The sequence below is a fragment of the Engystomops pustulosus genome, chromosome 2, assembly GCF_040894005.1.
Source record: "Engystomops pustulosus chromosome 2, aEngPut4.maternal, whole genome shotgun sequence".
NCBI lineage: Eukaryota > Metazoa > Chordata > Amphibia > Anura > Leptodactylidae > Engystomops > Engystomops pustulosus.
In genome coordinates this window covers 166753159-166778461 of record NC_092412.1, presented here as the reverse complement: position 1 = coordinate 166778461, position 25303 = coordinate 166753159, and the positions used below count along the sequence as shown (strand labels likewise).

Here is a 25303-nt window from a genome sequence, read left to right as displayed (position 1 = left end):
CTTGTCCACTTCATGCAGAATTCAAGAGCTTAAATTTTAAAATTCTATCTTGTTGGTACCGAACTGCGGTTAGATTAAGGCAAATCTATCAGCAAGTATCAAATCATCCGCAAGATGTGAATCCGAAACAGGTACAATGTTACACATATGGTGGAACTGCCCTATAATAGCTCCTCTCTGGCGTGATGTCAATAATCTGTATAACGTACTAACTAAATCTAACCTAACCTTTGCTCCAGAACAGGCCCTGCTCTCCGCCTTACCTGACCAAAATTAAAAAAGGTATACTGAGACACTTTCTAGTTGCCACACGCCAGATCATCCCCAGACTTTGGAGATCGATCACACCTCCCTCGAGGTCTGATTGGGTGACAGCTTTATCTCACATTCAAAGGATGGAAGAGCTTAAGGCAATAAATGAGGGTAGAGTGACAGTGTTCTATTCTACGTGGTCCACATGGCTGACCTTCAAGGGCTCACCTGCCCTTGCTACATGGATCTCATCTGGGATGATTCCTTGAGTGCAAGCACAGATCATTATCTTTGAAAGCTATTTGTCTCACTATAACCTACACCTATTATCTACGCTGAGCCTGATGTAGTTCGGGACTCGCCAAACCTTTGATTCATATGTTGTATGTATGTTTGTATGGATGTAGATGTGTTTGTTTAATGTATTGTTATTTAGCCTTGATGCATTTTCACCATAACTTCAATTTGCCTACTGCAGTTTATTCATTCCAATGTATGTAACTTTATGCTTTTTAAGGCACGCTACTCAGAGATACGAGTTATTGTATCATGTCATTATATACGTGCCATAGTATTTTATTATTGTTATTACTGGACTGTCCAAGTAACAAGTTCTGTATAATGTGTTTTGTACGTTTCAATAAATGTTTAAAAGGTGTGGTTTTCCTTACCATCATGGAAAACGCTCAACCCCAGAGCAGGATTGGCCCTTTAAATACTGCATAGTCCAAATATAAATGACGACAAAGAAAACCATTACTTAACCATTCTCAATTGAAGGTTGACTTGGGGTCGGCCACAGCTTTATTGAAACCATTTATAATTTAACCATTTTTTTATTTGAATATATACACACTTTAACCATTCCACTTTACATAGCACCAGATTACACTCTGTATGCCTGCCTTATTTAAGCATATAGGGCAGTGTTACCCCTGAAAAACCGCCAAGAAGGAGGTCATGTATGCCCAACTACATGACCCTCTGACCCCACACCAACAAAAAGCACACCATCTCCATTCCAACCTGCAACCTGGACAAAAAGATGTCGAGGCTGATGTCTGACAGATGGACCCCATCAGGTAACAGCAAACAATAACTGGTCCCCACCAGCTCATGTGATACACCACTCTGCCTCTGGTGCAAGCAAATTGAGACACCTGGGTGTTCCAAAACCCTTCTTTATAATGGCTGCATCACTAGCCCCATATCATATTGCCCTTGGGATTAAGTCCAAACACACCAACTCCACTTAGCAGAAGAAAAAACAAACGCTTAAGGTCAGACTGGATTAGCGCAATCTGTTGGCTAAGGCGAATGTGGCAGATGATGTCCTTAAATGAAGACCACTAGATAATGGTTGATTATCATAACCTTGGGCTGTTTTTTGCAAGCAGTGCAGGACCCGGAGACCTCACCAATAGACTTTGGTACCATAGAAGCCCCAGGTCCCACCAACCAGACGGATCTTCATGTGCTGTTCTGCCCAATAGACAAACAAGTGTCGTAGTATTCACGTGGTTGAGTGAAGACCTAAAAAAGATAATGCAATAGCAGAGAAACACAATTTGAGTGATATAACCTGCAAAACAATTAGAACTCCAGCATTCTATCCATACCACCTCTGAAACTAAAAGACATTGCGCGCAAGCTGTATGTGTAGCCCAATTTTAAGAGAGTGAAACTACATTCCTTAGAAGGGAGCCCCAACTCTACTAAAACCCCTCATAAAACAGCAGTAAATTGTAAACAAGTTCCACTCCAAAAAGGTACTAAAAACCATTTAACAAATGAAGCCGCCCATTGATAAGACATCATCCAGCTGGCAACCCCATCATTAGACACACTTCAGGAACGGGTAATAAATATAAGACAGATTCCCCGTCCCATTTGCCAGAAAGGCACTAGACTCCCCTTGTAAGCCCAACACAACACTCTAACAAGGGAGGCCTCCTGACGAAGCATCTGTGCGAAATGCGCATCGGGGTGTACTACTGGCCTCCCGAAATAGTCCTTCTGATCATCTACCACTATGACTTCAGGTGAGTGGATTATTGGCATGTGAAAATCCTAATACCGGATGGTACCTCCAGTTTTCACTATGCGATATTGAGCAATGGTCACCTTATCTGTATTTATTGAATCTTCACTGATTTCACTGGGCATTTCTTGATCATTAGGCCATTTGAGGGGGACTTATGTACTCTGTGGGGACCCAATTCCATATAGGGCCACTTGTTTTCCTCTTCTTTCTCCCTTGTGTTTGAATTGAAATTTCAGCTATAAGCAAATCATCTTTATTATATGAACACAGACATGAATATACAATAAAAAAGGCAACACTGGAGTAACAAACAGATAAAACAGCCCACACTGCTCTGGTATATGTATGGTAGTAGAGACATATCACTGCTGCAAGTATTATAATGTAGATCAACCACTCTTCGCACGCAAATTAATTTTTTTAAAATTCTTTCACAAAGAGAATGATCCACATTACTTTCCAGCAGTACATGAACAAGCAGAGCCCTGGAGGAACTGATGGAGGAACAAGAGGGACCGACATCAGTAGGTAAGTTTCCCACTTCTCTACTTCCCAAATCTAAGCTGTTCCCATCTTTCTCAGGTCATCAGAGTATCCATTTATTCGTCAAATTGGTTACTAGAGATCTATAGAAACTATCCAGAACAGGTAAAGTGGGCAATTGTTCATTGGCCCATAGGGAAGCTATAAAAGAATTGAGTAGAATGAGAAACATTGTAATTAAACCCTCTGATAAAGGGGGAAATGTTGGGATTTGGCCAACTAAGGCCTATGAAAAAGAGGCCTTACGCCAAATGAGGGATGTGGCATGCTACAAAAGATTAACATTCAATCCACTTTTGTAGTATACAAATGAACTGTTGATAATTCTTACAGATGCCATGGAGAATAGGATCATCACGAAAAATAAAGCATCTGCATTATTACCACAATACCCAAAGGTGTCAAGTTTACTTCCCAAAGTACATAAAGCACTGAATAGCCCTCCAGGACGCCCGATCGTATCCGGAATAGGAAGCCTGTGTGAACCAATTTGCAAGTATGTGGATCATTTTCTTCGACCACTGGTGGAATTGCTCCCATCTTAGGGATACCACAGACATTTTTTGGAAGATGGAAGGTATCCAGTTGGAGCCTGACATGTGGCTAGTGATATGTGATGTAGAATCACTTTACACATCAATACGCCATTGTGATGGTTTGAGAGCCACACGATACTTTCTCACATTGTCTGGCTAGGGACCAGAAACGATAACTTTTGTAGTTACACTTCTGGAATTCGCTTTGTCACATAATTTCTTTATGTTTCGTGAGAGTATTTACCTACAGCCTACGACATGCTGACAAAGTTCATATGTGGTCACGATTTATTGATGTAATGATCTGGCAAGGGACAGAAGGGGAATTGCATGAATTCATGAAAGATCTCAATAACAGTGTGATCAATATCAGACTTGCCTACAGAATGGGGAGACAAAAAAAATGAATTTTTGGATGTGTTGTTTGAGGTTGATGATAATGGTCTGATTAATTGTGATGTGTTTAGGAAGGAAACTTCAACCAACTCCTTGTTACATGCAACCTCCTCACATGCCCAGAAGCTGATAAATATTATACCAGTGGGACAATTTTTAAGAATTCAGTGGATATGTACAACTGAGACAGACTTTGAAAAACAGGCGCACAGAGGTCGCATTAACGCCTCACCAAGCGTCACAGACGCATGATGAGGAGCTATTACTCTCCAGAATAATTGCCATACGTAAAAGTATGCTTGGCAATTATCCCCTGTAAAGTGTTGGATAAGCAGACCGGCGCGCACTGCGATCGTGGAGGAAAGCATCACTGGGATCGCAGCGCGCGGGCACTGCTCAGCACAAGATGCAGTGTCCACAAGACCAATAACAAAGCTCCTTTCACACTGTTCGTATAAAGCATAATGTAAGTGGCTTTGTTATTGGCTGAGTGCACTGAAGTCTGCACGTGTTTCATTAGTTTGTGCGGCTGCTAGACTTCAGCCAAATATGCTCCCGTGCTCCACAGTACTGCAGAACCAGGTAAAAAAAGACATTTGCCAGGTCCCATCCTGCTACTATCACCAGGCCCTGTACTGCACTCCAGTCCAAACAAACCCTGCTCCACGCTGCTGTATGGCACTAGCTGCCCTCGTTCCTCCCCTTCCCCGGACAAGCTGCCGCCCTCATGTCCCTCCAGCCAAGGTAGGTGATATACTGGAGGTCGGGGTAAAGGCCAAGTGTGCAGAGCTCATTCCATCACACACTGAGACCAGCATCAGCGATAATCATGGCAGAGGAGCAACAACAAGTTGTGCAGAAGCACCCTCAACTGCCCTCCTCATCACCAGGGCCACTGCCAGCTCTGGTGACAGGACTGCAGGGCACGGAGGCCAATGCATTGCAATAGAAAATCAAGAACTCCATCTGGTAAGCTGCAGAGCCCTGTGTCCTGTCATTCATCTAGCATGTTATCTATGCCATCCTCCCTTTAAAGTGACTGACATGTACAATGTGGAGAACACATGTCAAAATATCTAATGTATGTATTTTGTACACATGTCACACATATATGTGTAAGAATATTGGATACATGTCCGAGCGCTTTTGTAAATATACTGGGGCACATTTACTAATTCGCCAGTTTTCTATCAGACTTTGTACATTCTATTAGGTGCAAACTGCTTGCACAGGTATTTAAGAAGTGTCTATGCCACATTAGTGTTGCACACTACTGTTCTGTGGCGTGGCTGCACTATTCTTCAACACGACACAAATTTCTGAAAGGGGTGCCAGATTTATTATGCAGAGTCTGACAGAAATGTGTTGCACGCCCATGTGAAAAAAAAAAGTGGTGCACTGCATCGAGGAAGTGTAGGGGGCACCAGATTCAGGTGCACCAAAAATCCTGTACCCGGTGCCCCCTGCACACTACATAGGCAACAGACTGCACTGTTCTTTGTAAATGTGCCGCACTGACTCCAGCAACACCTGCTCCCCTGCTCCACATGGAATTACAGCCCCGAGGCAGCTTCAGCCGAAGCTACCTCAGGGCTGTTCATCAAAATGTGTTTAAACCGCAATATAGCGGTTGTTCTTATAGACCTTCTCTCTTCCTTTTTTATGTTATTGCCCTATATATGATTATGCACTATTTGATTTTGTGTTTAATATGTGGTATATTTGATCTATTTATTTAATTACAGGCAGTCCCCTACTTAAGGACACCCGACTTACAGACTACCCATAGTTACAGACAGACCCCTCTGACCTCTGGTGAAGCTTTCTGAATGCTTTACTATAGTCCCAGGCTGCAATAATCAGCTGTAAGGTATCTGTAATGAAGCTTTATTGATAATCCTTGGTTCCATTACAGCAAAAAATGTTTAAAGTCCAATTGTCACTGGGGCCAAAATTTTTTTTGTCTGGATCTGCAATTATAAAATATATAATTTCGACTTACATACAAATTCAACTTAAGAACAAACCTCCGGACCCTATCTTGTACGTAACCCGGGGACTGCCTGTACTTGTTACACAATCTTGTACAGCGTCATCTACATATATAAATAGCATTTTATATTTTTTCACTTTGTTAACTTCACGTGTGGTCACTGCACAGTGTCTGTTTTTTTGCATCTATATTGCATTTTTTTCCATTCCCCCCTCCCCTTTTTCGCTCTTTTCTTCCTCTTATATACTTTGATGAATTTATTATATGAATGTATAAATATGTGTCACATTTTCAATAGAGATCCTTTGAAAAGATGGATTAATATATATATATATGTATTTTTATTTTTTAGATAGATATACTTGATATTGTTATGCACTTTATTACAATGGGCATTCTGCAATTTATTGCATCGATATATATATATTTTGCAATAACATAAATTTATTTATTTATTTATATGAGCGGTCTAGAGGGAAATACAATGATTACCTGCATATGTAGCATGGATATTGTTGCCTAGGCGATCTGCCGTCACTGCAAATAGTCATGTTATCACTACGGCAGTTTGATCAGGTGATCGCCCATTAGCGGGCGTTACCGCAATGCTATTGCTCGCGAGATACTGGGTCCTGTGCGCTACATTCTGTGACGCTTTGTAGGATGCTGCGGAATGCAGGGGTTCGTTAGCGAGACATTGGGGGTCATTTACTAAGGGCTGATTCACGTTTTCCCGACGTGTTACCTGAATATTTCCGATTTGCGCCGATTTCCCCTGAATTGCCCCGGGATTTTAGCGCAAGCTATCGGATTGTGGCGCTTCGGCGCTGGCATGCACGCGACGGAAATCGGGGGCGTGGCCGAACAAAAATCCGACGGATTCGGAAAAACCACCGCATAAAAAAAAAAAAAATGTGTCGCGAAGCTTGCACTTACCTTCACTCAGCCCGGCTCGGTGTATTCCAGTGCGTTCCGGGGAACTTCAGCGGAGCAGCGCCACCTAGTGGACGTCGGAGGAACTGCCTTAATAAATCCCGGCCCCGAATCCAGCGCAGAGAACACGCCGCTGGATCGCGAATGGACCGGGTAAGTAAATCTGCCCCATCGTGTCCTACACTACGCTGGCTGAACACTTTGTGACACATCACGAGATGTTACACGATAGGTCACGTGACTACTGATAGATGTGTTGATCCATGTTAAAGGTCCATCTCGTCCATGAGGAGGATTTGTATTACTACTTTTTATTGGACAGAGGTAACATAAAAAGGTGTTTCCCTGTCCATTTGGCACTCCCCCAGATGAAGCGATTCATGCAAAACACGTGTTTGGGCTCGGAACGTCTTTGGTCGGTAAATACTTGTACCCATTCATTGTTGCAGGATTGTGTATCTTTCATCTAGGAGGGTATTGTTTTGGTTATTCTTGATTAATCCGAATTGGGCACTATATGAATACTGTGTACCTGACCTGGAGCTCAATTCTTTTGAGTGGTTGATCTACATTATAATACCGTATTTTCCGGACTATAAGGTGCACCGGATTAGAAGGCTAACCATCAATAAATGCCTGCTAAAACGTCTAGGCTCATATTTAAGGTGCACCAGATTATAAGGCGCACCTGATTATAAGGATGACCAGCAGGTGACAGACCTGTGCACAGTTCAAGGCAGCTGTTGTCTGTAAGTACAATTCATATATAAAGTGCACTGGACTATAAGGCGCACCTTTGATTTCTGAGAAAATCTAAGAATTTTTTGTGCGCCTTATAGTCAAAAAAATACAGTACTTGCAGCAGTGATATGTCTCTACTACCATACATGTACTAGATTTGGTTTCACGTTTCTATTAGCCACCACAATTTTACGCCTTTCTTTGTACCCATTTATTTATGATACCTTTTTATTTTGTCTGATGTTTTTTAGTGTATGTTGCCTTTTGGACCTGAGGAAGGGGACAATTCGTCCTCGAAACGCGTCGTCCATAAAAATAAAGCCTTTAACACACATCTTGGACTTTACTGTTACATTTTAGCTCTAGGGGCAGCGCGCACCTATATACCTGTGTTTTTTGCACTTACTTTTCTATTGTTCCTTACACTGCGGATCACGGGAGACGCTGCAGCCCGCCAGATTTACCACTAACCTATTCCACCAGTTCATCTGAACACCATCAATCTTCCCATCATCTTTAGCATCATGCGCCACGTGTTCACTCCTTTAAACTACATACATGTACTAGAGCAGTGTGGGCTGTTTTATCTGTTTATTACTCCAGTGTTGCCTTTTTTAAATTGTATATTCGTGTCTGTGTTCATATAATAAAGATGATTTGCATATAGCTGAAATTTTGGTTATATTTTTATGTGCATATAAAAATTCTTCCGGTGGTTTGTGCATTTGGGGAGTTTTGGGTGGAGCCAAGCTCATACACCCCAACATACTTGTGATTTACTTGTGTTTGAATTGTTGCATTTTATATGATATATGTTGTATATGGAGAATTTTTTCTTGTGCATTGACTATTTAATAAAGAAAATTTGTATGGATAGTTTTGTATCTACTTTTTTTGGTATTTCTATGTAGTATAGCCTCCGCTTTTTTGGATACACTACTCTGAGGGAAAAAGGGGAACAACCACAGGACCGAGACACTGGATGGTGGAATAACTGTTCCAACAGTTGGACCATTCATGCCAGCTTTAAGGCACCATAACCTATGCAACAGTCCTATACACTGCCCCCTGAGAAACCCCAGGGTGAAAAAACAGAAGGAAGCTGCCCCAACTAATGGCATAGTGGTCATCATGACCCAAAGCCGCACATCAGTAACCATATTATCCAGAATTATCCACTTTAATTTATGTACTTCATTATTTGATCTCATTTATGAATGGCTGGACCATTGTGCCAGCACTGTCACCTCCTGTGTCCTACTCCTCATAGATTGTAAGTTCTTGTGACCATTGTACCAGCCCCATCACCATATGTATCACCCCTTATCATAGACTAAGTTCTTGGGGTCAGGCCCTCACTCATATTGTTTCATGTGATTAGGTTATTGGGCTGTTATGTCTTATTTTATTTGTAAGCCTGCTAAATGTAGGATATAAAATACAACTTATTAAGTGTATCAGAAAGACTGTAAGGTCTTGTGAGCAGGGTCCTTACTCCTATTGGCCCCTCTGACCATGATATTACTCTGTAATCTACAAAGATGTATTATTAATAACTTGTATATGTGCACCATGAGTTGTACAGCGCCATGGACTATGAAGCTATATAAATATAGATTTATTATTAGTCTTTTGTCCCAACCAACATCAAGACTTCCACCTCCTCCTAAATCCCATCTCCAGCCAGTCGACTCCCCATGGGAAGGGGAGATAATGATCATGTATAAATAAATAATGACACAGACTTTTCAAGACTTTTTGTAATATCATGGCCAAAGTCATGATTTAATTGATTTAATTTATTACACTGCACTCAAAATGGCGCACCTTGTCAACAATCACTAAATCCGCAGAAAACAAGAACCAGATGTCCAAGTGCTCATTCTCTAGGATAAAGACCTGGTATCAGTCAGCTGATAGTTGAGTGGAGAAACATTACAGAAATAAGCATCACTAAATGTTAGAACTGTTGGGGGGTGATGGTAGACGTGAAGCCTCAGTAAACTACTCCTCTTTTGAAAGCGCAAGTCCTGTACCTGCGTACTCAGTCCCTGAAGGTGAACTACAAGAACCAAAAAAGCAGATTAAAACAAAGACACCCAAGCCTGCAAGCAGAGGCTTGGACTACGTCTCGTCTGGACTACGAGAGAGACTGGAGGGATCGGAACAACCTAGAGGAGCTGCTGCGACATTGGCGGCTATGGAGACGGAGGGAACGACGAAGGGACGGCCACTGCCATAGGATTTTAAAGACCTGGATGTGGAAGAGCTGTGCCAATCCCCAGACTGGCATCGCCAGTGGTAGTCTTTTGCAGTACACCTCCTGGAAATTGTGGGAGGATATAAACGTGCCCCAGGTCATAGGATTTTAAAGATCTGGCGACCTAGATGGGGAAGAGCTGTGCCAATCCCCAGACTGGCATCACCAGTAGGAGTAGGTTGTAGTACACATCCCAGAAATCGCAGGAGGATATAATAGTGCCCCAGGTCACCAGACAGCATGGTGCACCCTGGAATGGTGAAGGTAGGGGAGCATAAGCTGGCCAGAAGAAGGGGATGGCGGGTCTTCATCTGGGACCTTAAGATCTATATGGCATGGTGGGAGGGGTACTCAGAGCTGGAGCAGTGGTCTAGAGACTCATAGGAGAAGCCCCTGCCCCGGGACACCACATGTCAGGGAGGGGTCCAGCAGCCATAGTAGGTAGCTGGGGATTCATAACTGCAGCTAAGCCCCTAACCTCTAGCAGGGTTAAATGGGCTGCTAGAAGCCGAAGGCAGTGTGGTTGGGGGGAGGACACAGTGTGCTGGACACAGTAAGTGAAGTTGCCAGAGCAGGAGATGTACTACAGCTAGACACTGACAGCACTATGGGGACTGTGGTGGGTGACTTTGCAATATGGCAGGGGATGCACTTAAGCTACTCCCTGTCTGGCAGCACTACAGGGACCATGTGGAGGGTGCTAGTACAGTAGTCCATTACTTAATTTGGACACTTTTTTTTCTACTTACAATTATAGTGTATAACATGGGTTGCGAAGCAGTACGTTGCACAACAGACAAATAGAATTCATAATAGAATGTATACTATTTACCCTAAACCACAGTTACTTCCTCTGTGAATAAACATTTTGATAAGTCTAACGTGTGACTGTGGAAGTCAGGACGTTTTTCGCAAATTTGTTCCTCTGGCGTAGGTTCATTGACAATGAGGCAGATTTATGAAGCTGTCTGAAAGTCAGAATATTTCTAGTTGCCCATGGCAACCTAACACAGCTCAGCTTTCATTTTACTAGTGCTCATGAATATTTCAAAGGGGAGCTGTGATTGGTTGCCATGGGCAACTAGAAATATTCTGACTTTCAGACAGCTTGATAAATCTGCCCCAATGTGATTTTTTAATATTAACAGTTGCCACACGCCCATTTTGTTAAATTAAAATCCCAAAAGTCAATTTATGAGACATGGGCGTAACCAAAACAAATTGGAAGAATACTGTAGAGAGGCTGAGACCTTACATAATAAATTCATCCGAAAGGGCTACCACATATAGTAATTTTCACAGATTAATTCAGTGATTCGGAGATCTCAGAACCTCTTGATCAGGACTTTACAGAATAAAACCTTATGCAAGTCAGTAAAGTCACTAAATCATGGAAAAGTCCTGGCCCAGATGGCTTTACAGCATGTTTCTTTAAATTATTTAAAGAAAATAATTATTGAACACCCATTCTATTACACATGTAACATGGTTGTGGGGGGTACTCCCTTCCTGACACAATCCTTACAAGCCAACATCTTGTAATCTTACCTAAACAGGAAAGGACTTGACTGCCTGCGGAGACCTTAGGACCTTTGCCCTTTTTGATGGCCTTACGCCTTTAACCATTTCGGTCACAGTTTACAAGGAAACTGGAAACCGTATAAATAGAGCAGTAAGAATCAGAGAAATAGGGAAGGAAAGAGTGTACCTTACTCTAAAGGCTAAGTTAGTCCGTGCCTGCGAGTGATGGTCAGCTTACCCAGACAACTTCTCCCTCTCTGAACACGAAGACCTTTGCAGATGGTAGGGAATAGGACTAAGGTCTGATGTGCTAAATTTACCCCCTCCCCCCCATGGAACCAATTGCTTCAAGTAAAAACTTGGCAAACAAGCAATCTCTGCATGTACACAAACAAACAACCAAGACTGCATGCAGGAAGAGGGGCAATAGAGCAGACAGGGATAGTGGGTAACAACCAGAGCAGGTCCAAAAAACACTTACTAGAAAATAAACACAGACACAAGGGAACAGACAGGAAAGTGGTGAGTGAATTCAAGAGAACAGACAAACTTCACAGAATCTCTCAAAAGTTAAAGAAACAAGCAACTTAGCAGGTATGAATGTTCCTACAGAATAGAGCCAGGGATAAGTTGCAGATATAACAATACCTAGCAAATACTGAAGGACAAAACCAGCATTAAATGGAGCCCGACTACTCCTTATAGGATAATACAAATTAACAGTCTGATCGGACCCCAGGTCTGCCATAGCAATAATCGACGCCCACAAAAACAGCGCACGGGGCCGATCGTGGGGGATAAACTCCCCCCAAAGGCAGGTTAAATGCTGCGGTCGCAATGACCTAGGCATTTAACGGGTTAAACACCCGCAATCTGAGCCCACTCCGACTGCGGATGTTACACTGGGATGTCGGCTATTAGTTACAGCCGGCACCTCGTGTATCCCGATGCGGGTTCGGCTCAGATCTTGAGCTGAACCGGCATCATGTGGGACGCACCACTTAAAGGCGTATTACCATTTCAGCAAATAAATGTTATTGTTTCTATAATAAAATTTTGCATCCAATTTTCCAAATCTTACTATGGTCCCACACGTGCACAACTCGTTATATCACACAGCTCTGCTTTCTAAAACGGTGGGGGTTTTCTGTCATAAAGTCACTTCCAACTAAATTGGCCCGCTAAAAATAGGTTTTGATGATTTTCGTGAAAATAAAAAAAAAACATACCGTATATACTCGAGTATAAGCCGACCCAAGTATAAGCCGAGGCCCCTAATTTTACCACAAAAACCTGGTAAAAGTTATATATTTTTTACTCGAGTATAAGCCGAGTTTGGGTTTTCAGCACATTTTTTTGTGCTAAAAAACTAGGCTTATACTCGAGTATATAAGATACCTAAAGTTATAATCCTCCTAACCACCTAAAGAAAAAGGAAAGGATGTTTGAAAAATGATGCTAACTTAAAGCAGAATATACAAATTACGGTGAAGGCTCATAAAATATAAATCTAACTTTTAATAGCTCAATGTTAAAATGAAAATATCAACCACCAAAACATCTTACTAACCACTTGGTTCTGCATCAATTAAATATCAGTAGGGCAGAAAATTATTATAGGGGTCACAAAAACATACACACATTTTTACAACAGCCGTCGGGTTACCTGAATATTACCGTTTTCCACCAATTTTCCTTGAATTGCCCCAGGTTTTTGGCGCACGCGATCGGATTGTGGTGCATTTTTTTTAAAATATGTCGCTTGCAATGGATCGTGAACTCCAGTGACATCAGCGCAGCAGCGACACCTGGTGGACATCGGGCGCACTACCTTAGTGAATTGCTGGAAGACCTGAATCCTCCACAGAGAACGCGCCGCTAGATAGCGACAGGACCGGGTAAGTAAATCTGCCCCAGTGACTCTATTGTCTATACCAGTGCATAATAAGAAATGTTCAGATCTCACCCATCTTTCCAGTCACGGTGAGGAGGGCTGATGATAGTAGGTTCTAGACACATCTAGGTCAAGAGAAAGATGGAAGCACTACCCCTATTGTGCCCTAAAATCAAACTGCACTGCTGCCCTGAACATTGCTCCCGTCCTGACAAGGACAGTACCAGGGTGTCCCTATAAGCAGGAATGCCCTAGTAGGCCCTACTGGTCCAATTCAGTGTCGCTTCCTATGCGTTTCCAGTGCCACCAAACGTGGAACTTTCATCAAATCAAAATAAGCAGCAGATTGCTGCAGTTGAACCGAAAGTGGTCAGTGAGTGTGGGTTAACAGTGGTACAACCCACTCCTATAGCAACCATACAGATATAGCCTAAGATTATTTAAAGGGTACACTCTAGGTGCCTGTCAGGCAATCACCTTATTGGTTAAACAATTACCGCGAAACACCTGTAGTGAGCGCGAGTCATATGTCTGGCGGTTAAACATTCACACTCATAGGTGCCATTAACCTTACCTATGTGTAAAACATCCATCATACACACTTCTCCATGTGTCGGAGGACGCAGGAATCCCACTTCAGGTGGAGCAATAGTTCTGATACGTCACTTCTGGTGACGCAATGGGGCTCTTTACTAAGGGTCCGTCTAATGCATTTTCGACGGTTTTCCCGCGATTTCCGTTATGCGCCAAATTACCCTGGGATTTTGGCACACGCAATCAGATTTTGGCGCATCGGTGCCGGCTTGTACGCTTCAGAAATTGGGGGGGGAGGGGGACGTCGACGGATTCGGTAAACGCGGAAGATTTAACATTTAGAATTGTGTTGCAAGACACGCACTTACAAGCACTGGGAAGAAGAAGGTGAACTCGCCGCAGAAGCGACGGATGCAGGAACTCGGGCGCACGATCTTAGTGAATCGCGCCAGACCCGAATCCTCGACGGCCAACGCACCACGGAAACGCGACAGGACCGGGTAAGTAAATCTGCCCCAATATTTTACGTCACTAGTGTGTATGCACCATGGAAGCACTGAGGCAGAGCACAGGCATGATTGGGCCAGCCAGTTTCTACATGGCAACCCAGACACACCAACTCTCACTTGCCTACTAGAAAGGGGAAATACTGAGAAAGAAGCAACAATGGCCGCTATACATCCACCTCTAAAAGGAAAAAAGTCACACTTATGGCACTATATTTCTGGATAACACCAAAATCCTGATACAAATCAGGTTATCAGTGGCATCTACTAGATATTAATCAGGCATACATAAATATGTTTAGCCATCGCCCAATGAGACTATTTTTTATGAGTAGAACACTCTAGTAAAGTCATTTTCAGGTTGGTCAGGGGCAGAACATAAATCTACAAAGGACTACACAGATTATTAGGATAATATCCCCCTCCAATTCATAGTGACAAATCCATTAATTAAATAAATCCGTATAAATCCGTTAAATTTACATAAATCACAGCCTTAAAGTATACAAAAGTTGTACCCTTATGAAAAACAATACATATCTCCATAAACTCAGATGAATGACGCGTAAGATAAATTCTCATTTAAGCCCTTCGGAGCCACTGCGTCACATCTAAATATCCATTCCGTCTCTCTCTGCAGGATTAGGCGATCCCAATCCCCACCTCTTGGGCTTGGAGTAACAACATCAATGCCCATGAATTTAATATGGCTGGTATCCACCGCATGACATAGATTCATGTGTTGGGCTACTGGGGTATCTTGATTGTGGGTAATATCACCCTAATGAGCTCCAATTCGTCGTCTGAATTCAAGTTTGGTCTTACCAATATACTCTAAACCACAGGTACCTACTGACCTATAGATGATACCACACGTTCTACTATTGATAAAGGAGCGGATAAAATAGGTCTTACCCGTGACATTAGCAGTAAAACTTGCACGTCTGCATCACAGGACAAGCTATGCAACCATAAATATAAAACAAGATTTTGGAAACTAAAGATCAGGCTAGTTGTTCAGAAATGACGGCGCAATGAGAGAAGGGAAGGAATGGGAGTCCAGTATTCCTTATAGTCACAAATTGTCTAAGAAGCTTTTCCCTCTGCATCAACGTCTTTCAGGTATTCAATGTAGATGTGGGACAGTACCTTAAATCTGGTAAGCGATGTAATAACAAGGTAAGATCATCAGGTTCTCCATGTGTCACTGGCTCTGCGATGTTCACGTGGATCCCATGTTTCCACTTGCAGTATGCAGTGGGCGGCTGTGTGAGTTACTATTTCCTCCAGATGGAAACTCGATCGCAGCGCTTTTGGTTCTGCTTTACTCCGTAGTGGTCCGTATAGGAAAGAAAGGGATACGGAAAAAATAGTGCAGCAGAGCTTCTATTTAGTGAAGAAAATGTTTTAATATTATACTCACAAAAGTAGATTAAAAAACAGGCCTTAAAAATAGATTGTGGTGCACCTTCGGCGTCAATACCCGACTCGAGTTTCGCCAGTAGCGGCTTCTTCCGGGGTGGCCGTCGTGCACAAATTAGGATTTTTTATAGTTACCTATACCACACCCTTCCTTAAAGGGGAAGAGACATATATTACTATATACTCTGTGTAGTTACCTATACCACACCCTTCCATAAAGGGGAAGAGACATATATTACTATATACTCTGTGTAGTTACCTATACCACACCCTTCCTTAAAGGGGAAGAGACATATATTACTATATACTCTGTGTAAACCATTTTCGGAATTTCTATCCACGTGAACATCGCAGAGCCAGTGACACATGGAGAACCTGATGATCTTACTTTGTTATTACATCGCTTACCAGATTTAAGGTACTGTCCCACATCTACATTGAATACCTGAAAGACGTTGATGCAGAGGGAAAAGCTTCTTAAGCTATGCAACCGCTGCATTTATGATTGCTATTCACATTGGAAGTCAACATAATGGCTCTGCACTAAACGATCTCTTAAAGAGCGTCCTCTCCTGTATGCAGGACCTATCACATCCCGCAAGTCTGGATCCATGTTCCGAATCGACCAATGTTCTCCGATTTTCTGTCTGATGGAACCAGGATCACCACTACAAGTAGTTATCATTATTATTGGTTCCTTTTTAGGAGACTTATCATGTGATGAATTCAATAGGACGGACCGTCCACTCTGTAGTGCCACCTTATAGGCAGATCTCAGAATACCATCTGGGAATCCCTTTTCTAGGAATCTGCACCCAAGATCAGTGGCTTGTTTCAGTGACGCAATTGCCCATCTGATTTGGAGTTTAATTCTCAGGTACTGACCTTTAGGGATGTCACTATTAAGAGGAAGAGGGTGACTACTTTCCCATCGAAGTAGGGCATTCGTCGCAGTTGGTTGCTATATACTGTAGTCTCAATTTGGCCACAATGATCTTTTTTAATCAGGACAAGAAAAGGAAGCTCATTTCCATGTATGGAAATATGGAGATATGTATTGTTTTTCATAAGGGTTCAACTTTTGTGTACTTTAAGGCTGTGATTTTTGTCAATTTATCTAATTAATGGATTTGTCACTATGAATTGGAGAGGGACATTATCCTAATAATCTGTGCAGTCCTACGTTTATGTTCTGCCTCTGACCAACCTGAAAATGACTTTACTAGAGTGTTCTTCTGATAGATGCATATTACAGAGCTTGTGCTGGCAGATTCTTTGGTTTAGGGACTCAATGGGCCCTGTCATTTGAAAACTTGTGGTCCTCTAAAGCCGGTAGGAGGTGTTTTGACAGTTGTCTAGCATACTCCATTATTCTATGAGCTTTTGTGCTGGTATATTCTCTGGGATGTCTCTGATATTATTACTGCGATGACGTTCTTCAATATCGACCATCTTTGATTGAAGCTGGAACACCTTTTCTTCTACAGCTAAGTGCCCATCTGTCAAGTCCTTATAACCTGAGGCATATTCTGCCATTTTAGTTTCAGCATGAGTGACAGAGGACTGAATCTCTTTGATATCAGATTGAAAAGGGGCCACCATGTGGACCATATTGGTGGTAAGAGCTTCCAGCATCTCTTTCAATGTGTTTTCTAAAACTGCTTTATCAGTGTTTTGGAAGGCAGCAGTTACGCTTTGGGCCACGGCTATTTCAGTCTCTGATAGGGTACTCACAGTTTGTAAAGTATTAGCTGGGGAGTTATCTGTGTGCTTTGCTGGACTGCCTGATGGTGAGTTAGTGTTGCTGTGGTACCCTGTCTGTAGCTGTGCTGGTCGTCACCTGGGAGGTCTGCAGAGGTGGTAGCGGTTTTGTAGATTTGCTCGCAACCGCCATTTTGGGTCCTTTATGAGAGGGCACGTCCGACCACTTAGAAGGGATCTTGATTGTGGGAGTTGTTCCCTGCTGCTCTTGTTGTTTTGTGGATTGCAGGCTCTGTTTGGGTTCGTGGGCTGCTGGTGCGGGAGTTTAGACTTAATCATGCGCACATTGCTGACACCATTACTCTGACTTCTCCGGACAGCTGGGAAGAATTGCTTTATACACCCGTTCGGCTGGCTATAACCGTCCTCCTTCTTGCCCATAAGCTTAATGGGATGATACTGATCCTTTTTCACCAGGGTTTAGTGTCATTGGCAAGATTTGTGGGGCTTCTGTGAGCTGCGGTGGCACAGAGCTCTGTATCACGCAGCCATCTTGTTCGGCGGCCAAGCCACGCCCCAGGGCTTACTAAATAGCAGCTCCTAGTGCTACAAAAGCCACAGCAGTGTTACACTCCTAGCGTTATCGGAAACCTCTGATAACGCTAACAGACACTGCCGCAATGTACAATAGAAAACGGTGGACCGCTCTCAAATCGATCTGGCGTATTCATGAGGGGGTGGGATTAAAGGTGCTGACTGTCACATGACGCTCGCAAGTCACCGCCGGCCTAAGGAGTGGGCAGTCTGGGGAAGAGGCATCACGGCAGTATCTGCTAGCATTATTGGAGGTTTCCGATAACACTAGCAGTGTAACACTGCTGGGACTGTTGCTGCACTAGGAGCTACTTACTTTAGTAAGCAGCTCCTAGTGCCGTTTTTAATGGTGACCGATCCTCTATAAGGGTGCGGTCACATGGGGCATTTACATGGTGTTTAGAAATGCAATGCAAACTTCTGGGGGTGGAGCTCAGCCAAATCAAATATGTGTTTCCAATTAAACAGACATTGGACAAGCAACATGCAATCAGTAACGATCAACCAGAGTTTTGCACGGAAAGCTTTTTTGATGACAGTTGATTATATTTATGTGTATTGTTTAATGTTAATACAAAATGTATAATTTATTTTATGTCTTAAATAATTAATACAGCAAAATTGAATTAATAAAAATGTATGTTTTAAAAAGAAAAAGGATAATGTAGTGATGTATAGAGAGATCTCTGAGAAGATCCGCCTCTACATAGCAATGCATTAAAAGGGTATTTCCAAGAAGACAAGTTTCTTAAATGTACTAAGGATAACACATTCTCTAATTCAATGTTATTAACAAAAATATAGCACTTCACAGATATAATTCCATCCTGTCTCTATTAGTCCTGGTGTACACAATTCTGGTTGCCCTGGATCTGGGTTGAGGGTCGACAGACATCTTGTTTTTCTGTCTGATGGTGAGCTTAGCTCCTCTCTGCCTCTAGCCTCCTCCCTTGAATTCCAGGACAAGCTCACACAGACAAAGAATTCCTACTGGCAAACAACAACACATTGTGAGTAGAGTAGAGGGGTGGAAACTGCTGGACAATATATTTTTTAGGAATGGGGGGGGGGGATGGAAACTACTGGGAAATATATTATTATGGTGGAGGGGGGCATTGCAACTCCTGGACAGTATTTCATTGGGGAAGGGGGGACTCTTGGACAGTATTCATTTAGGGGAATCCTTGATAGTATATTATTAGGTGGGGAGGGGAATGGGCCCCTGAACAGTATATTACAGGTGGAGAGGTTAATGGACTCCTGGACAGTATATTATAATGGAGTGCTCATTCACAAGCCATCTATGGCTTTAAGTTTCCACGTGCCTTTAAGGTGGCCTTAATTGGCAATCTCTCCATAAGGAGAACACCTACTGTCTGACCCTGTGGTGTTTTTAGGGACGCAGTTTTGGAGATGTGCTACACAGAGGTGAAGACATCTTGTGATGAATTCTATAGCAAAAAGTCCTGCATGGGAGAAGGTTTGTAACTTATCGAGAAGAATTGTCATCCGCGAGGAGCCACCAAGATGAAGAACAGGACAGATCAGAGGAAGAAGGTCAGAGCTATTTCTAAGTTTTACAGTAAGTGATGTCTATATCTGCAATACATTTTTGGCAGTATTTAGTAATATGCAGTATGTTCCCAGCTGGTATATATTTATGTATGTGGGGTATTCTTTACTGCATAATTATTAGTATTGTACAGGTATGTGGGTATTGGTGTGGGGATATATATTTATGTGCTACTGTATTTGAGTGTTTTTTAATGCAAGGTGTGTGTATTTGTACGTGTAGTGTGTATATAGTGTGTGTAAAGTATATTTGTGCTGATTTTATATGTGTGTTATGCATTTATAGTGTATGTGTGCTAATGCCTGTGGAGTGTATATATGGTATATGCATATTCTGAAGAATAACATGCGGGATGGGTGTGCCAGCAAAGGTGTATGGGTGCCCCGATTCTAAGTTCACACCTGGGCCCACTGGGGTTTTGTTACCACTGGCTACAAGCTACAGACAGATAACATCTTTATCCATGGGAGGGAGGTATATAGCAGAACTGTGTGTGTTATAGGTTAGTTAGCAGAGCTGAAAGTGTTACTGTGTGTTATATCTATCTCATAGATCTTATCATCTCTGATCTGTACAGGTTTATGTACCCTTTTATTTAACTTCTGAACATGATAGATATATCATGTTCAGAAGTTAAATAAAAGGGTACATAAACCTGTACTCTGATAATCTAACCACATTGTCAGCACACTGTATATCACAGCATAAAAGGGATCATGAAGTGTCTGCTTGACATTGAAATTAGAGAATTTTCTTTCATAGGCAAACCCCTTTAAGCTTGTGTCAATGTAGCTCTATGGAAGCTCTAATGAGAAAAAATCCTCCCATTGACAACCAGTAAGTCCATAGTGTAGTGGATAGAGGCACTGTATCTCTATGACATGGTACAGAGTGAAGGATGTATGTTGAAATCCTAACCAAAAAATAATTAAATAACATGAAACACCATGTATGGAGAGTTAATGATATTTCTCTGATGATGTGGTCTATTTTTTGGAGCTGTCCTGAGACATCTATTCAAAGAATTCCTTGCCTGATGTCTCCTCTGGGGAATCCCCTGCAGCCGGATACTATAAGTCTGTAGAACGGCACCAGTATTCAGTACCAAAAATGACAGAAACCCTGTACTGAACCATTTTGAGTTCTAAAGTATCGACGTACAGACGTTTCGATACATCATGCAACCCTAGTTCAACCTCTTACCTGCCTTTCACCAACAGGTCCTATAAAATACTGCAATACAGAATATAAACATTCAAGCAATCACATGGCCTTGGTGGAAACAACAAATATCATTCAAAATGTTAACATTTAAAAGGAAGTCGATCAGGCTCCAAATGCCTCTAAAACTTTGATAGTACAGTATAGGGGCTTTTAATCGGACCTATACAGGCAGTCCCCGGGTTACGTACAAGATAGGGACTGTAGGTTTGTTCTTAAGTTGAATTTGTATGTAAGTCGGAACTGTATATTTTATCATTGTGACCCCAGCCAGAACTTTTTTGGTCTCTGTGACAATTGTATTTTAAAAATGTTGGGTTGTCATAAAAATCAATATTAACAGTAAAGCTTCATTACAGACACCTGTGATAACTGTTACAGCTGATTATTGTAGCCTAGGACTAAAGTACAATAAATTACCAATATCCAGGGGTCCGTTTGTAACTAGGGGTCGTATGTAAGTCGAGTGTTCTTAAGTAGGGGACCGCCTGTACTTGTCAAATTGTTATCAACTTGCAGAATACAACTAAAGAAAATCTACCACCAGGATCAAGGATTGTAAACTATACACACTGACATACTAGTTTGTGCCCCCCCTGGTAGGATCCGCTAGGCTCAAAATTAAGCAAATGAGCCTGAGGGGCTTCGGCTCCATTAACACCTATGGAGCCCATAGCCACTTGGGCTCATTGTCATAATTTAAAAAAAAACTATTTTTGTAAAAACCAGGGAATAAGAAGCTACAAGAAAAACAGATCCTGCCAGAGGGGGCACACACCAGCATGTAAGTCTGCTTGGATTGCAATCCTTCATCCTGGTGGTAGATGTCTTTTAACAGGTCATAACAAAATGTTTAAAATCTACACTAAAAGGTGTAAATTCAAAACCAACAAATAATTGCAAAATTTAGATTTGCATTGCATTTTTTACCTCCTCCTCCTTTGGAAACATTTTGTCCTGTTTGGGTTATAGGCGATGTGACACCTACTGGTGGGTTCTTTCCTTTCCGTAATGGCTGTCCCAGGGTGACAGGTTTTTTTATATCAGATTTTGGAACATCATCATTCTTTTCTCTGCGCCATCGGGATGAACTATGCTCTAATTTTAAACTTCCACTGTCAAATTCCATTCTGCGTGGTCCTCGTTCTTCTGATTCACTGTGCCAACTTAATCCGCTCTCTACCAGTGACCGTTTTTCAGAATCAGTGCGCAGCTACAGAAAAGATAAACAGATATAGATAATTATTGATCTTAAATGCTAGTTTTGTTAATATTCACCATACTTTTCTGTTATTTCCTAAAACTCTGAAGATAAAATTTTTAGCCTCCATACAATTATAATGAAGCAAATAAGCCCTCTTCAAATAGCCTTAAAGTGAACTTGCCACAAGTAATGTAATTTTTAGCTGTTGATAGGTTCCAATAGTCTATTAGTGCAATGAAGTGTTTAAAATGCATTTGGCAGCATTCTGACTTGTTTTAGTACGTTATAAAAGTATATTCGACATTAGCTGGCACCCTGCCAGCATTGTCCAGCAAGAAACATGGGCAGATTCAATTCCCCAAGTCCCTGTATCCTTAATTTGTCCTCCCTTCTACTTCAATCACTCCCCTCTTCACGCTAACTGGAGACATCCAAAGGGAATTCATCCCATTGGAGCAGAACCACCACCACCACCCCAACACCATGGCTTGCTGGGCAGTGCTGGCAGGGAGCCAGGTAATTCCTTAGTTAACTTTGCTATTTTACAACAAACTGCAGGAAAGCAAACTCTAGTTATGACACTTTCTTCCCAACTTCTTATCAACTCGTGTGAGGTCAGTTCTGGACACTGCCTCCATTGTTTTTCATATTTATGCACTGCTCCCCTCTTAAATGGGTTGGGAAGGTCCACTTCTATCACCATGTTAGCTTTGTTTAGGAAAAACAGTCCCTGTTCATCTTCATCAGTCATAAGGGCCCCGTACTCACACTGCACCTCCCGCCAGTCTTGCAATTGTCCCTCAGTGGGGTTGTGGGCATAGTCCAACTTGGTCTAAAGTTTGGCAAGTCCAGCAGCAGTATCCCTAGATCCCCTTTTCAGGACATGGATTGCTTGTTACATAGTTCCTCTTACAAAAGTCTTAAAAGCATCCCAGTGATCAAGACATATTGGTCAGGTCCCAAGAAGGAAGAAAAAAAACTAACACAATAGCTCAGAGAAGTATGCAGGAGGTGGAAGAATGGTGAGCCGGGAGGGATTGTGTTTTCAGGAGGGACGATGTGGGCGTATCTCCCAGTCCAGTACTACTTGTAGAGGGGCATGGTCAGAGTGAAAGAAAGCATTCCCAACCAGGGGGATAACCTGGTGATCAGCCAGGCAAATATCAATGTTCCACTCCTTTTCAAAAAGGAACAGAACAGTTTGGTAAAGATTGCTCTCACCACTCAACTATACTCACAAAAAGAAGACCCTTTGTGATCCTTTAAACAGCATTTATCCCCAAAGGAGTTCCAGCGGGGGAACACAATCATGCAGATTGCCCAGGCATAGGCATAAAATATTTATTAATATATTCACAAAGTATAAAACACCGAGACACCTTGCTCGACATTAGGGTTCACGTATTTGTGCTTCTTGCGGGGGGATAAAACCTGAAGCCTGAAGAGGCGAAACCTAAGGTTGGGCGGGTTGTCGCTTTTAAAAGATTTTAGCTAAAATGTGCTGCTGAACATCAAAAACAGAGTCAAAGTGCTCAGGCGGGCCTACAAAGTGTTAATTACAGCGACTGAGACAATTTTCCTATTTTACAAAGCATTGGTACAGCATTTCAATATGATCCATCGCCTCCTGCAGAGTGTTGCCCATACGGATTTGATTGTCTTCGAGGTCATTCACTTGGTGCTCCGCTTTGGTGACTGGCTAGAGCGTCTTGTCCGATTATGGAGATATCAACCTAAAACTTGCCAATTCTAGCAAAGAGTACAGTATGGCACTCCTCAATTACCGATAAGAATTTCTGCATATCCGAGTTGGGAATTGGGGATGTGGCTGATGAGATTGCTGAGGCATTGGGAAAGGTAGAGGCGCCAGCCTCAGATTTTCTGAAGCAGTTCTACTTTGTCAGTAGCCTCTGTGGCTTTACGACCTGGAGCAATGAGTTGTGGATGGCAGACTCCATCCAGGAGTTATTTGAAACTAGGAGCTACTTCAAATACAGAATCACCCTTTAGAGAAGTCCATGCAAATCAATACAGCAGGTTCTTTGAGCAACTTTATTTCTTTATACATCATTCCTCACCAGCAGACTTTCTTCCTTCAGACTTCAAACTTTCCAGTCAGCTGCACAAGGGCTGGGGTATTATGTAGCACTGCCCGCATATCAGCCAGTATAGACTCATCTATTAAACCAAAAGTATTCCTTTATTCACCAGAGGTATGGTGCTTTAATACTTCATCCTGATATGCTGATATTTTCTACTTTATCTACAACTAGGATCTACATCTGGCTGACTAGATGCTGTTCCACACATTAATTTGCATAGAATGCGCTCTCTCATATATATATATATATATATATTATATATATATTCTTTGAGTAGGTTTTTTTTCTTTGAACCTAAATTGTAATATTTTTGCTTGTGGTTCTAATCATTTCTGCTGCGTTTTTTTCGAATTCTCTGATAATGACTGTATGGAATGGTTTTGAGCCATTTTTGATAATGGTTGCTGGAAAAGTCCAAATAGCTGTTCGCTTCAACGGATTTGAAATATATTTTTTGTATGTAATCTTTGTCCAGAGGGGAATATGAGTAGATCTAAGAATTCTATTTTTTGTGACTATAATTGAGGGTAAACTTAATTCCCCAATTGTTATCGTTGAGGTCATTATAAATTTTAACCCCTTAAGGACGCAGACGGTTTGTACATTAAGGCTCGGTCTTTTTTTTTTTTTTTTTAGAAATTTGACCAGTGTCATTTCGGTGATCAGTTACTTTTTTGGGGGGAAACAAATTTTAAAAATGTAGTATAAATTTGAAAAAAAATTTACTATTTTCAAAGTTTCAAATGTTCTACTCTTTAGACAAGAAGTCACACCACAAATTTTTTCTGGTAGAAACCTTTTGCCATTTGTCTTCTTTTTGTATCCATTATTTGTTTTACGTTTCCATTTTTTTACGGATGTGAGAAGGTTTGCAGTTTAAGTAGCAACTTCTACTTGAAATATGAAAAATGTTACATTTTTGGTGATCAATTCAGTTTGGAAGTGCCCTATAAAGACTTTTGTACTATATACCCCCACAAGTAACACCATTTTATGAACCTAACATCAGACCCTATTTAAATCAACATTTAAGCAGTCTGTTAACCGTTTAATTATTTTTCCGGAAGCAAACAAACATGGATTGGAAATTTTGAAATTTCAATTTTTGATAACGATTTTTCTCATTTAGCCCTAAAATGGACACATTCAGAAGGAATTTGAGGTACATATACATCCCCGAATTTTTGCCCTGCTTCATCCGAGTATGGTAATACCAGACATGTGGATGTCAACTGTTGTTTCGTCGCACGGCGATGTCCAGAACAGAGTTCGTATTATTGGGTTTTTGGAAGACCAATTTGGCTGCAAATGTTTTGTGGTGCCACAGTGTAAT

At 41.8% G+C, this 25303-nt stretch overlaps 1 protein-coding gene across 4 annotated transcripts in view; it reads right to left on the bottom strand.

Moving 5' to 3' along the window:
* NAV1 (neuron navigator 1) overlaps positions 1–25303 on the bottom strand; it is a 436382-nt gene that overhangs the window by 254147 nt on the left and 156932 nt on the right. For all 4 annotated transcript variants that reach the window (XM_072137230.1, XM_072137232.1, XM_072137231.1 and 1 more), the window contains exon 6: positions 21595–21877. In XM_072137230.1, coding sequence (XP_071993331.1) covers positions 21595–21877 — 283 coding nt within the window. The remainder of the gene's footprint in view (positions 1–21594; positions 21878–25303) is intronic.